The following is a 14,355-nucleotide window of genomic DNA, read 5'->3' as shown; positions in this document are numbered from 1 at the left end:
TAAGGATAACCTTAGATATAATTTTATTTTTTGAATATACAAAAAACTAACATGTTTCTAAAAGTTTTTATACATAAATGGTATATGCAAGAGGTACTTCCACTCCTATTCCTGGCATCCCTACTCATCACCTGCTTCACTCCATGCTTGTAGGCAATGAACTTCTTTGTTTTCTTGTTTATCCTTTCTGTGTTTTTTTCTTGTGAAGATTAATAAAGAAATAAGCACATACATCTATATCTGCATTGAAATAGATTGGGTGTATATATTTCACACACACAATATATAATGATTCCCCCTTTATTCTTTATTTTTCAAAGATGGCAAAGCTCTTCTGCACTTTGACCTTTTCACTTTATCATATTTCCTACAAATCATTCCTTATTAGTTCAGAGATCTTCCTTATTCTTTTTTTTTACATCTACATAGTATATCATGCATATATATATACTATAGTTTATTCAGTTTATTGTGCTTAGACATTAAAGTACTTTCTAATACTTTGCAATGATAGCAATGAATATTATTAGAGTTGTATCTTTGAGGTAGCTTTCTAGAAGTCAGATTCTGACTTTTTGCCTTCTCACAAGCAAGGTATCAGAGTGCCTGTTTGTCCACAGCTGTAGAATGTGTGTCATGCCTTTTAATTTGCATCAATCTGATGTATGAGAAATGGTTCTGTACACTTGTATGCTTTCTTCCTGTAGCTCGTGCTGTAAATCTTTTCTTTTTTTTTTTTTTTTTTTTGTAGATAATTATTTTTTATTGAAGGGTAGTTGACACACAGTATTACATTACATTAGTTTCAGGTGTACAACATAGTGATTCATCATTTATATACATGACAATTCTAGGTACCAGCTATCACCATTCCAAGCTGTTAGAATATCTTGACTATATTCATTACATCCCGGTTACTTATTATTTTACCATTGGAAGTGTATACTTTTTTTTTTATTGTGAGGGCATCTCTCATATTTATTGATCAAATGGTTGTTAACAACAATAAAATTCTGTATAGGGGAGTCAATGCTCAATGCACAATCATTAATCCACCCCAAGCCTAATTTTCGTCAGTCTCCAATCTTCTGAGGCATAACAAACAAGTTCTTACATGGAGAACAAATTCTTACATAGTGAATAAGTTCTTACATGGTAAACTGTACAAGGGCAGCCAGCACAGAAACCTTCGGTTTTGCTCATGCATTATGAACTATAAACAGTCAGTTCAAATATGAATACTCATTTGATTTTTATACTTGATTTATATGTGGATACCACATTTCTCTCTTTATTATTATTATTTTTAATAAAATGCTGAAGTGGTAGGTAGATACAAGATAAAGGTAGAAAACATAGTTTAGTGTTGTAAGAGAGCAAATGTAGATGATCAGGTGTGTGCCTGTAGACTATGTGTTAATCCAAGCTAGACAAGGGCAATAAAACATCCACGTATGCAGAAGATTTCTCTCAGAACAGGGGGGGTGAGGTTTTAAGCCTCACCTCTGTTCATCCCCAATTTCTCACCTGATGACCCCCCTGCGACTGTGCCTGTCTTAGGTTGTTCCTCCCTTGAGGAATCTTACCCGTCTCTGGCTAACCAGTCATCTTCCGGGGCCACACAGGGAAATGTAAAGTTGGTAAGTGAGAGAGAAGCCTTATTGCTTGAAATGGTTAGCTTTTTATTTCTTTGCATATTTATGCCCTGTAGCTTCTATGCCCAGCATTTGTCTTGAGGTATCTTTACCACTTGGAAGAATTATGATACTCGGCAAATTTGATATAAGGCACGAATTCCATTTAAGGGTTGCAATTAGGAAGGAAGAAGAAAAGTTATAGAAGTAGCAGGCGGCAGAAAACATGGGAAGATTGATTATTTCTTTGACATATCTTCTTGTAGAGTAACTTCAGCATGTATAGGTTTTAAGCTACTACTTAAATTGTGCACACACATTAACATAATAGGAATATAGTTACCTAACCAAAGCATACCTGTAATTACCTGCCATCTCCAGTGAAACCAAGAAAACCAGTTAGGCACCTTAGGCATTTGTGAAAGCTTATCTATGATATGGTGGATATTGTCTGACTGAACTTAAACAGTCTGAGAGAATTCAGATAAACTAGGACAACCCATTCCTGGGGACTGTTCATATCCCATATGTTCTTTTAACAATAAATAGTCTGTGGTTGTAAGATTTTGGAGTGCTACAATTTGCACTTCTCCTAATTCTTGGTTGAGTTCCAACAGTATAGATCCAGTCAAATTTGTTGTTTTACTGTATGCACAGGCCAGCTAAGATATCTCCTTCATCATTCCCATGGCAAGTCCAGGAACTGGTGGGATGAGTGCATCTACATCTGTGGCAGTGTGTGGATCTTTGTTGGAGTTTTTTTTTTTTTTGCTGATCGTCTTCTGGCATGAGTCTTCCCAAGAGTGCTGATGTTGGAAGTTCTTTTTCATATCGTATCTTAGTTCATTTTCGGGGTAGCTAAATTAGGCTTTATCCTCTGTATAAACACAAACAGACCCTTTGCCTACACTTTTATATGCCCTTTATATCATTGTGTAGAACTCATTAGAGGTCACCACATAGGAACTGCTTTTTTTTTTTTTTTTTAATCATTAATCTACACTTACATGACGAATACTTTGTTTACTAGGCTCTCCCCTATACCAGGTCCCCCCTATGTACTCCTTTACAGTCACTGTCCATCAGTGTAGCAAACTGTTATAGAATCACTACTTGTCTTCTCTGTGTTGTACAGCCCTCCCCTTTCTCCCACCCCGCTATGTATGCTAATCTTAATACCCCTCTTTTTCTACCCCCCCTTATCCCTCCCTACCCACCCATCCTCCCCAGTCCCTTTCCCTTTGGTACCTGTTAGTCCATTCTTGAGTTCTGTGATTCTGTTGCTATTTTGTTCCTTCAGTTTTTCCTTTGTTCTTATATTCCACAGATAAGTGAAATCATTTGGTATTTCTCTTTCTCCGCTTGGCTTGTTTCACTGAGCATAATACCCTCCAGCTCAATCCATGTTGCTGCAAATGGTTGGATTTACCCTTTTCTTATGGCTGAGTAGTATTCCATTGTGTATATGTACCACATCTTCTTTATCCGTTCATCTATCGATGGACATTTAGGTTGCTTCCAATTCTTGGCTATTGTAAATAGTGCTGCGATAAACATAGGAGTGCACTGATCTTTCTCATACTTGATTGCTGCATTCTTAGGGTAAATTCCTAGGAGTGCAATTCCTGGGTCAAGTGGTAGGTCTGTTTTGAGCATTTTGATGTACCTCCATACTGCTTTTCCACAATGGTTGAACTAACTTACATTCCCACCAACAGTGTAGGAGGGTTCCCCTTTCTCCACAGCCTCGCCAACATTTGTTGTTGTTTGTCTTTTGGATGGTAGCCATCCTTACTGGTGTGAGGTGATACCTCATTGTAGTTTTAATTTGCATTTCTCTGATAATTAGCGATGTGGAGCATCTTTTCATGTGTCTGTTGGCCATCTGTATTTCTTTTTTGGAGAACTGTCTGTTCAGTTCCTCTGCCCATTTTTTAATTGGGTTATTTGTTTTTTGTTTGTTGAGGCGTGTGAGCTCTTTATATATTCTGGACATCAAGCCTTTATCGGATGTGTCATTTTCAAATACATTCTCCCATACTGTAGGGTTCCTTTTTGTTTTATTGATGGTGTCTTTTGCTGTACAGAAGCTTTCCAGTTTAATATAGTCCCACTTATTCATTTTTGCTGTTGTTTTCCTTGCCCGGGGAGATATGTTCAAGAGGAGGTCACTCAAGGTTATGTCTAAGAGGTTTTCGCCTATGTTTTCTTCCAAGAGTTTAATGGTTTCATGACTTACATTCAGGTCTTTGATCCATTTTGAGTTTACTTTTGTATATGGGGTTAGACAATGGTCCATTTTCATTCTCTTACATGTAGCTGTCCAGTTTTGCCAGCACCATCTGTTGAAGAGACTGTCATTTCGTCATTGTATGTCCATGGCTCCTTTATCAAATATTAATTGACCATATATGTCTGGGTTAATGTCTGGATTCTCTAGTCTGTTCCATTGGTCTGTGGCTCTCCTCTTGTGCCAGTACCAAATTGTCTTGATTACTATGGCTTTATAGTAGATATTGAAGTTGGGGAGTGAGATCCCCCCCTACTTTATTCTTCTTTCTCAGGATTGCTTTGGCTATTCGGGGTCTTTGATGTTTCCATATGAATTTTTGAATTATTTGTTCCAGTTCATTGAAGAATGTTGCTGGTAGTTTCATAGGGATTGCATCAAATCTGTATATTGCTTTGGGCAGGATGGCCATTTTGACGATATTAATTCTTCCTAGCCACGAACATGGGATGAGATTCCATCTGTTAGTGTCCCCTTTAATTTCTCTTAAGAGTGACTTGTATTTTTTAGAGTATAAGTCTTTTACTTCTTTGGTTAGGTTTGTTCCTAGGTATTTTATTTTTTTTGCTGCAATTGTGGATGGAGTTGTTTTCCTGATTTCTCTTTCTGTTGGTTCATTGTTAGTGTATAGGAAAGCCACAGATTTCTGTGTGTTGATTTTGTATCCTGCAACTTTGCTGTATTCCGATATCAGTTCTAGTAGTTTTGGGGTGGAGTCTTTAGGGTTTTTTATGTACAGTATCATGTCATCTGCAAATAGTGACAGTTTAACAACTTCTTTACCAATCTGCATTCCTTGTATTTCTTTGTTTTGTCTGATTGCCGTGGCTAGGACCTCCAGTACTATGTTAAATAACAGTGGGGAGAGTGGGCATCCCTGTCTAGTTCCCGATCTCAGAGGAAATGCTTTCAGCTTCTCGCTGTTCAATATAATGTTGGCTGTGGGTTTATCATAGATGGCCTTTGTTATGTTGAGGTACTTGCCCTCTATTCCCATTTTGCTGAGAGTTTTTATCATGAATGGATGTTGAACTTTGTCAAATGCTTTTTCAGCATCTATGGAGATGATCATGTGGTTTTTGTCTTTCTTTTTGTTGATGTGGTGGATGATGTTGATGGACTTTCGAATGTTGTACCATCCTTGCATCCCTGGGATGAATCCCACTTGGTCATAGTGTATGATCCTTTTGATGTAATTTTGAATTCAGTTTGCTAATATTTTGTTGAGTATTTTTGCATCTACGTTCATCAGGGATATTGGTCTGTAGTTTTGTTTTTTGGTGGGGTCTTTGCCTGGTTTTGGTATTAGGGTGATGTTAGCTTCATAGAATGAGTTTGGGAGTATCCCCTCCTCCTCTATTTTTTGGAAAACTTTAAGGAGAATGGGTATTATGTCTTCCCTGTATGTCTGATAAAATTCTGAGGTAAATCCATCTGGCCCGGGGGTTTTGTTCTTTGGTAGTTTTTTGATTACCGCTTCAATTTCATTGATGGTAATTGGTCTGTTTAGATTTTCTGTTTCTTTCTGGGTCAGTCTTGGAAGGTTGTATTTTTCTAGGAAGTTGTCCATTTCTCCTAGGTTTCCCAGCTTGTTACCATATAGGTTTTCATAGTATTCTCTAATAATTCTTTGTATTTCTGTGGGGTCCGTCGTGATTTTTCCTTTCTCGTTTCTGATACTGTTGATTTGTGTTGACTCTCTTTTCTTCTTAATAAGTCTGGCTGGATGCTTATCTATTTTGTTTATTTTCTCGAAGAACCAGCTCTTGGTTTCATTGATTTTTGCTATTGTTTTATTCTTCTCAACTTAATTTATTTCTTCTCTGATCTTTATTATGTCCCTCCTTCTGCTGACCTTAGGCCTCATTTGTTCTTCTTTTTCCAATTTCGATAATTGTGACATTAGACCGTTCATTTGGGATTGTTCTTCCTTTTTTAAATATGCTTGGATTGCTATATACTTTCCTCTTAACACTGCTTTTTCTGTGTCCCACAGAAGTTGGGGCTTAGTGTTGTTGTTCTCATTTGTTTCCATATATTGTTGGATCTCCATTTTGGTTTGGTCATTGATCCATTGATTATTTAGGAGCGTGTTGTTAAGCCTCCATGTGTTTGTGAGCCTCTTTGCTTTCTTTGTACAGTTTATTTCTAGTTTTATGCCTTTGTGGTCTGAAAAGTTGGTTGGTAGGATTTCAATCTTTTGGAATTTTCTGAGGCTCTTTTTGTGGCCTAGTATGTGGTCTATTCTGGAGAATGTTCCATGTGCACTTGAGAAGAATGTGTATCCTGTTGCTTTTGGATGTAGAGTTCTATAGATGTCTGTTAGGTCCATCTGCTCTACTGTGTTGTTCAGTGCTTCCGTGTCCTTACTTATTTTCTGCCCGGTGGATCTATCCTTTGGGGTGAGTGGTGTGTTGAAGTCTCCTAGAATGAATGCATTGCAGTCTATTTCCCCCTTTAGTTCTGTTAGTATTTGTTTCACATATCCAGGTGCTCCTGTGTTGGGTGCATATATATTTAGAATGGTTATATCCTCTTGTTGGATTGTTCCCTTTATCATTATGTAGTGTCCTTCTTTATCTCTTGTTACTTTCTTTGTTTTGAAGTCTATTTTGTCTGATATTAGTACTGCAACCCCTGCTTTCTTCTCGCTGTTGTTTGCTTGAAATATGTTTTTCCATCCCTTGACTTTTAGTCTGTATATGTCTTTGGGTTTGAGGTGAGTTTCTTGTAAGCAGCATATAGATGGGTCTTGCTTTTTTATCCATTCTATTACTCTATGTCTTTTGATTGGTGCATTCAGCCCATTAACATTTAGGGTGACTATTGACATATATGTACTTATTGCCATTGCAGGCTTTAAATTCGTGGTTACCAAAGGTTCAAGGTTAGCCTCTTTAGTATCTTACTGCCTACCTTAGCTCGCTTATTGAGCTGTTATATACACTGTCTGGAGATTCTTTTCTTCTCTACCTTCTTATTCCTCCTCCTCGATTCTTCATATGTTGGGTGTTTTGTGCTGTGCTCTTTCTAGGAGTGCTCCCATCTAGAGCAGTCCCTGTAAGATGTTCTGTAGAGGTGGTTTGTGGAAAGCAAATTCCCTCAGCTTTTGTTTGTCTGGGAATTGTTTAATCCCACCGTCATATTTGAATGATAGTCGTGCTGGATACAGTATCCTTGGTTCAAGGCCCTTCTGTTTCATTGTATTAAATATATCATGCCATTCTCTTCTGGCCTGTAGGGTTTCTGTCGAGAAGTCTGATGTTAGCCTGATGGGTTTTCCTTTATAGGTGACCTTTTTCTCTCTAGCTGCCTTTAAAACTCTTTCCTTGTCCTTGATCTTTGCCATTTTAATTATTATGTGTCTTGGTGTTGTCCTCCTTGGATCCTTCCTGTTGGGGGTTCTGTGTACTTCCGTGGTCTGTTCGATTATTTCCTCCCCCAGTTTGGGGAAGTTTTCAGCAATTATTTCTTCTAAGATACTTTCCATCTCTTTTCCTCTCTCTTCTTCTTCTGGGACCCCTATAATACGGATATTGTTCCTTTTGGATTGGTCACACAGTTCTCTTAATATTGTTTCATTCCTGGAGATCCTTTTGTCTCTCTCTATGTCAGCTTCTATGCATTCCTGTTCTGTGGTTTCAATTCCATCAATGGCCTCTTGCATGCTATCCATTCTACTTATAAACCCTTCCAGAGTTTGTTTCATTTCTGCAGTCTCCTTTCTGGCATCTGTGATATCCCTCCGGACTTCATCCCATTTCTCTTGCATATTTCTCTGCATCTCAGTCAGCATGTTTATGATTCTTATTTTGAATTCTTTGTCAGGAAGTTTGGTTAGGTCTGTCTCCTTCTCTGGTGTTGTCTCTTTGATCTTTGTCTGCCTGTAGCTTTGCCTTTTCATGGTGATAGGAATTGTTTGCAGAGCTGGGACGAGTGATGGCTGGAAGAACTTCCCTTCTTGTTGGTTTGTGGCCCTCCTCTCCTGGGAGAACAGCGGCCTCTAGTGGCTTGTGCTGGGTAGCTGCACGCAGACAGGGTTTCTGCTTCCTGCCCGGCTGCTATGGAGTTAATCTCCGCTGTTGCTGTGGGCGTGGCCTGGGTGGGGCAGCTTCTCCAAAGTGGTGGAGTCGCGTTGGAGGGGGAGCGGCTGGGAGGCTATTTATCTCCGTAAGGGGCCTCCCTGCTCCCTGCAGCCCAGGGGTTAGGGTGCCCAGAGATCCCCGGATTCCCTACCTCTGGATTAAGTGTCCCGCCCTGCCCCTTTAAGACTTCCAAAAAGCACCCATCAAAAGAAAACAACCACAAAAAAAAAAAAAAATTTTAAATTAAAAAAAAAATTTTTTTTTTTAATTAAAAAAAAAAAAAAGGTGGCCGCTCGTTTTTCTTTATTCTCCGGCGCCAGCCTCAGGCGTCTGCTCACCGGTCTTGCTGCCCTGTTTCCCTAGTATTGGGGGCCCTATCCCTTTAAGACTTCCAAAAAGCGCTCGCCAAAACAAAACAGCAAAAAAAAAAAAAAAAAAATTGGTTGCTCGCTTTTCTTATGTTCTCTGGCGCCTGGCCTCCGGTGCCCCCTCACTGTTCTTGCTGCCCTGTTTTCCCAGTATCGGGGGCCCTGCACTCTGGCCCGGATGGCTGGGGCTGGGTGTTCAGCAGTCCTGGGCTCCGTCTCCCTCCCGCTCTGCCTGCTCTTCTCCCGCCGGGAGCTGGGGGGAGGGGCGCTCGGCTCCCGCGGGGCCGGGGCTTGTATCTTACCCCCTTCGCGAGGCGCTGGGTTCTCTCAGGTGCGGATGTGGTCTGGATATTGTCCTGTGTCCTCTGGTCTTTATTCTAGGAAGGGTTGTCTTTGTTATATTATCATAGATATATGTGGTTTTGGGAGGAGATTTCAGCTGCTCTACTCACGCCGCCATCTTCCGCCCCTCTCGTGCTGTAAATCTTTTAAGTCCTTACTGGTGTTTAGTATTTTGACATGAAGAGTTGGATTTTCTCTTGAGATGATATTGTCAGTGCTTTTTCTCAGTCCTCCTCACTTCTCTGTTCTCCTTAAGCCTCTCCTTTTGTGCTTTCCACCCTCTCAGGCTTGCAGTGGCAGGTGGGTGGAGAAAACTCTGTTGGAATTTGGTTTCTTCCTCTGGTTACAGGTAACCTAAGGGTCTTGACATCTTCTCTTTCCTACTACTGCTGAAGGCTTGAACTTTGTGTGGTGTTCTTTGCCCTGTATATTGGTTTTATGTTGTGGGGGGAATGTGAATGGTAATATTGAAATCAGAGAGCTGTCATTGTCCTCTACGCCCAGAAGTGCCAGTTGTAAACATGTATGACTTTAAACGTGGCTTATTTATAACCATATTCTGAATCCCAGGGGCTATCCAGGCATCATATATTGCATTATTTTTCTTAATATTAATTGGTTGATAGTGAGGGAATAATTATTTCAGTAGTCAATGAAATACATAATTAATTTCCTTTTCTTCCAAAAGCATATCTCTGAGTATGATGTATTTTGCTCACTGTTTACATTTTTACACTCTTCTTTTTTTGTCAGAGAATAAAGATAGACCTTGAAAGAAACCAAGAGTAAACATTGAAATATTTTGGCTTCTTCTCTAATCATGTGTTTGCCACTTTTCCCTCCCCTGATTCAGCCCAGGGATTGAAGCTGTGTTCCTTTGCAGTCAGTTTGTGGCTGCTTCTTGCTGTGTTGTTGAAGGTGTAATAGAATTCACTAGAAACCTAGTCGTCGGGAGAGAACTTAACCCGGCTGTTTGCAGTGCCCCAGGGTCCCTTCTTCTTCAGGTGTTTTGCTATGTTTTCTGATTCCTATTACTTGTAGGTAACCTGGGTGCCATAATGACTATTTTCCGCCTCCATAGGATTTATGGAAGGGAGACAGAGCTTCTGAGCCGGGATGGATGAATGTTTACCAATCCATCATCAGCATTCTTCTGCAGTTATTACCTTAGTAGTTAGAAAGTTCCTATTACTTTATGAATTAAACTCTTACTAACCAGGTACCTCTAGACAGTCATATTTTTCAAATGGGTCAACACTTAAGACATCATGCTTTACCATTGATTCTTCTGTTTACCTTGAAACATAAATGAAATAACTTATTAAAATAAATGATTATGTGAAAAATATGTAATTTTCTAATTGTATTCACAGTTGGCAGTATGTATAATTTTGGTCTCTTACCCAAATATTTTCACACTGTGTGAATTTAATAGTGACTTTATCAAAGTGAATTTTTAAGTGATCAATTTATAATACTAATTTTTAACATTACTATTTATAATACTTTTAAATGTAGGTGTGAACAGTATTTCAGGGAGATTTCTTACATGGAACAATATTTCAACTTTATTACAATTTTTTTAATAATGAACTTTGATTTATTAGGGAGATAATTCCAGGGAGTACTAGACATTATTTTATTGCTATAAAAATGCTGGGTCCAAATTTCACATGAATTTCATTTATTAAAAAAAAATGATGAAGAATAATGACTCTTAGAACTATTTTTGTCTACTGTCTCCTTAATTTTATAAAAAATTATAGATTATTTATTCAGAAATATTGTTAATGTGGTTTGTTTTATCTTTTAGAAAGGACAGCTAGGCAGACCAATTTTGGATGTGCCATATTGGAATGCAAAACCAGCTCCCATGCCAAACATTGGATCAAAATATGGAAGAAAAGCTACCTGGATAGGTGCAAGTGGGGACCAGACTTTCTTACGAATTGATGAAGCACTTATTAATTCCCATGTGCTTGCAACATCAGAAATTTTTGCCAGTAAACACATAATAGGTAATACCCAAAACAAACAAACCTGATCCCCCTAAAATCCTTGTCTTGACTGATAGTAAATGGTACTTCTTTACTTATTATGAGATACTGTCTAGTACTTTTTTGTTTTCTGTTTTGAAGAAATTTAAGAGAAGCTTCTAAGTGTCTGTGTTTATATGTATCTATGTGCTAGGAAATGGAATAATTGGGAGATCTGGAAATCAGAGTATTTATAAGATAAAGACAGGTAGAAATACATGCTAGATTGATTGTAGTAGGAGAAAACTATATTGGAAGGAGGAATTTTCCTCTATTGGTTCTTGTTAAATAAATGACAGAAATTATTTTTCATAGAACATTACACAAATCAAACTTTGAAGTGTCATTAGGACCAAGGTATCAGTCCATACTTGTGTCCTTGGCATCATTGATATTATGTAATTGAGTTATGTAGTGTCAACACTAAGAACATGTATTGTGGATTTATGCAGCCTGAGGTTTTAATCCTAATTTTGCCACTTAAAGATTTTTAGTTACTTAGCCTCCTTAATTCTCAGTTTCTTTATCTGTAAGATGGAGATGGTAATACAAATTATCTTACAAATAATACTTACTTCATAATTTCGGGAAATATAAAAAGGAAGTGCATCTTTAAAATGTATAAAAATTTTTCCCTAAGGCTTGGTACCTGCTTCTATATCAGAACCTCCTCCATTTAAATGTCTTCTGATAAATAAAGTGGATGGGAGTTGTAAAACTTTTAATGACTCTGAACAAGAGGACCTGCAAGGATTTGGTGTGTGCCTTGATCCTGTGTATGATGTAATTTGGAGGTAAGCTTCTCTAATTATAAAACACAGTAGAAATAAGTTTTGATCAATTCGATCATATTTGTGGTGATATAAAGTCATGTGTAGGCAGTGTCTTCACACATGACAGCTCCTCTGCCGTTGTTAACTGCGCTTCTGTTGCAAACTCACAGGGCCCGTTACAGCACAGTGCATGGCTGAAAGCACGTGCTCTGGCCAGAGGGCATCACCTTGGAGAAGTTACTTTGACTCTGTGTTCCTCACTTTTCTCATTATAAATTAGGAATAGTAATAGACTTAACTTACAGATTGTTATGAGGACTGAACAACTTAGAACAGAGGCACATAGTAGGTGCTATAGAAGTACTTGCTACTGTCATTATAATAAGTAATTCTACTTCCAAGAGTTCTGTTATTACTTTTAGTCTGTCATCAATTCTGCATATAGTATATAAGATTCGTTCTATTTCTTGTTCCGTACACATTTCATTATTACCAACTATGTAGAAAAAAATCATGCCAAAGATAATATCGAATAAATATTATAAATGAGCTTGCCTTTTAGGAATGTATGGAACAAGATTTCCATGTTGGTAGAGAAATGGACAGAGTTATACTCTGAAAGTTATAAAAATGTAGAGATGGAAACAGGTATATAGAAGCTTAAGAAATAATATGGCATTTGTTTAAAAATTTATTATGATGCCTTATATACATAATGAGTTAAAAATGAGGCATTTCTAGCATTGAATACTAATAGGAGGCGTGACTCATTATTACTAGAGCTACTATTACTAGAGTGACACATCACAGGACTTAACTTTTTTTTCCCTTCTTGTGTTGTTTATATGGCCAACCTCAGTAGGTAGAATTCAGAGAAGTCGAAAGGGTTACGTGGCATAAGTGAGGAGAGGAAAAAGCCTTTGTCTTCCTCCTTCTGTCCATACCTGCTTTCCTTTTCATCAGCCGCAAACTCTTAAGAGGCCATGTTTTCAGTTAATCCAGAGGCCTGTACTCAGAGTGAAGGAGTTACAGTACTGTGCTTCCCAGGTTTTTAACCAGCTTATAATCTTTATAATATTATTTGGACTTTTTGTGAGAAGTTCCGGAGGCCAGAATTGAGTTGAGTAGTGCTTTTTGATTTCCCGAGCCGCATTATACAGGGTAGATTAGATAACAGCAGGCAAAGGTAAGTAGTCTTTTCATAATGCTAAGAATCAAAATTAGAGTGGTCACAGTGGGATAGAATGAGGGGGATAGAGACATAAATGATGAAGATAGAATGGTCCTCAATTATTTACTGATTAGAAGTCAGTATACAAAACACTTAGTCACCAAAAAACAAGTGCTGGTTTAGACGTAGGGTTATACTGATGTTTTAGTTTCTGTAATCCTTATATGTGTCATTTTTAAATTAAATAAATTTGCATTAACAAAATTAAAATTGGCAGTATGGATACATTCACTCAATTAGAAATGCATTCTCTAAATTAGAGATAATGACAAACTGGATTCTAACAGTATAACTAGAGCCATTTCCTTGGGAGTCTTAACAGAACTCGGAAGTGTGGTATACAGTTAGTTGAACCTTGCCTTTTTCACACATGGTTGTAGCAGTGGGACAGATGATCTCTAAGGCCCTGCCGGGTCCTCAGTCCTTTACTCCCTTGTTTCAAAACAGATTAATAAAAGATGTTTCCATAACAGCAGAAAAGTGTTTTCCTTTCATCAGTATCAGAGTTTTATTCTGTTTTTCTGACTTCTGTCTTCTGCCTTCTGATTTTGCATTCTTTGTGTTTGTCAGTAGGGTACTTGGATTTGCTCTCATAGACATTGCAGATTCAGTATTATCTTACTGTGACCTCCCTCCTGTCTTCCTGAGTCTGCTGCCTTTTATATTCTTAACAGCTAACTTCTCTCGAACAATTAGAAATTTAATATCTAGAGCAGATAAATGTTAAGAATGGCAATTTTATTTCCTACTTCAAAATTTACACAAATAACATGAGTATGTATTGTTATTTTTTAAAAAGCAACGCAAAAAATGCATATAGGAAAAATTGTGTGGTCCTCCTTCAAATCTTTTTCTTCCCCCTTACCAAATCCTACTAACCTTCTCTGTGGGTCACAAGTACTGTTTATGTTGTTTGACACCTTTTAAAATGCATGTATTTTATTTTTTAGATAAGTAAAAATATATTTATTTTAAAAGTTAGAACTTTGTGCTAAACAACAATTTGTAGATCCTTCCAAGCTAATACTCAGAGAACTGCTTTTGTATTAAAACTGTATAAAATTCTATAGTCTGGATATACCAAATATATTTAACTCTTTTCCCCAGCAATGAACACTTTAGATTATTTTTTTATGTTTTGGTATTACCTATGATGATATAGTGAACACACACATTTTGTACTTACGTGAATGTATTTCTGTTAAGATAAATTTCAAGAGGTGAGATTGCTGAGTCAAAAGATAGGTTCATAGAATTGGTATATACTGCCAATTTGTCCTTCTTTACTCTAACTACCTGCTGCACATGAGAATCCATATTTCCCTATACTATCAGCATTAGCAAACAGTATACTATTATTCTTATTTTGCTATTGTAATTATTCAGTAAATATTTAAATATATACTATATTGTAAGTAAAGAATGATACAGAGTGAATAAGATAGACAATGCCCTTGATCTTGTGGAAGCCTTTTTCTTTTTAATGAAACTATGAACTGTATGAAAGTGAATATAGCTCTTGCTCAGCACCATGAAGGAAAAAGAGGGTGCTGTGATTGTAAACAACAGTAGAGGTGTATCTTCCTTACAATGAAG

At 37.6% G+C, this 14,355-nt stretch overlaps 1 protein-coding gene across 15 annotated transcripts in view; it reads left to right on the top strand.

Moving 5' to 3' along the window:
• The window catches only part of MYCBP2 (MYC binding protein 2), a 269,203-nt gene that overhangs the window by 104,310 nt on the left and 150,538 nt on the right, over positions 1–14,355 (top strand). For all 15 annotated transcript variants that reach the window (XM_036893768.2, XM_036893769.2, XM_036893773.2 and 12 more), the window contains 2 exons: positions 10,533–10,737; positions 11,396–11,549. In XM_036893768.2, the coding sequence (XP_036749663.1) occupies positions 10,533–10,737; positions 11,396–11,549 (359 nt within the window). The remainder of the gene's footprint in view (positions 1–10,532; positions 10,738–11,395; positions 11,550–14,355) is intronic.

Source organism: Manis pentadactyla, chromosome 17 (genome assembly GCF_030020395.1).
Source record: "Manis pentadactyla isolate mManPen7 chromosome 17, mManPen7.hap1, whole genome shotgun sequence".
Taxonomy (NCBI): Eukaryota; Metazoa; Chordata; class Mammalia; order Pholidota; family Manidae; genus Manis; species Manis pentadactyla.
The sequence above is the reverse complement of the archived record's forward strand: the minus strand, read 5'-3'. Positions and strand labels throughout refer to the sequence as shown.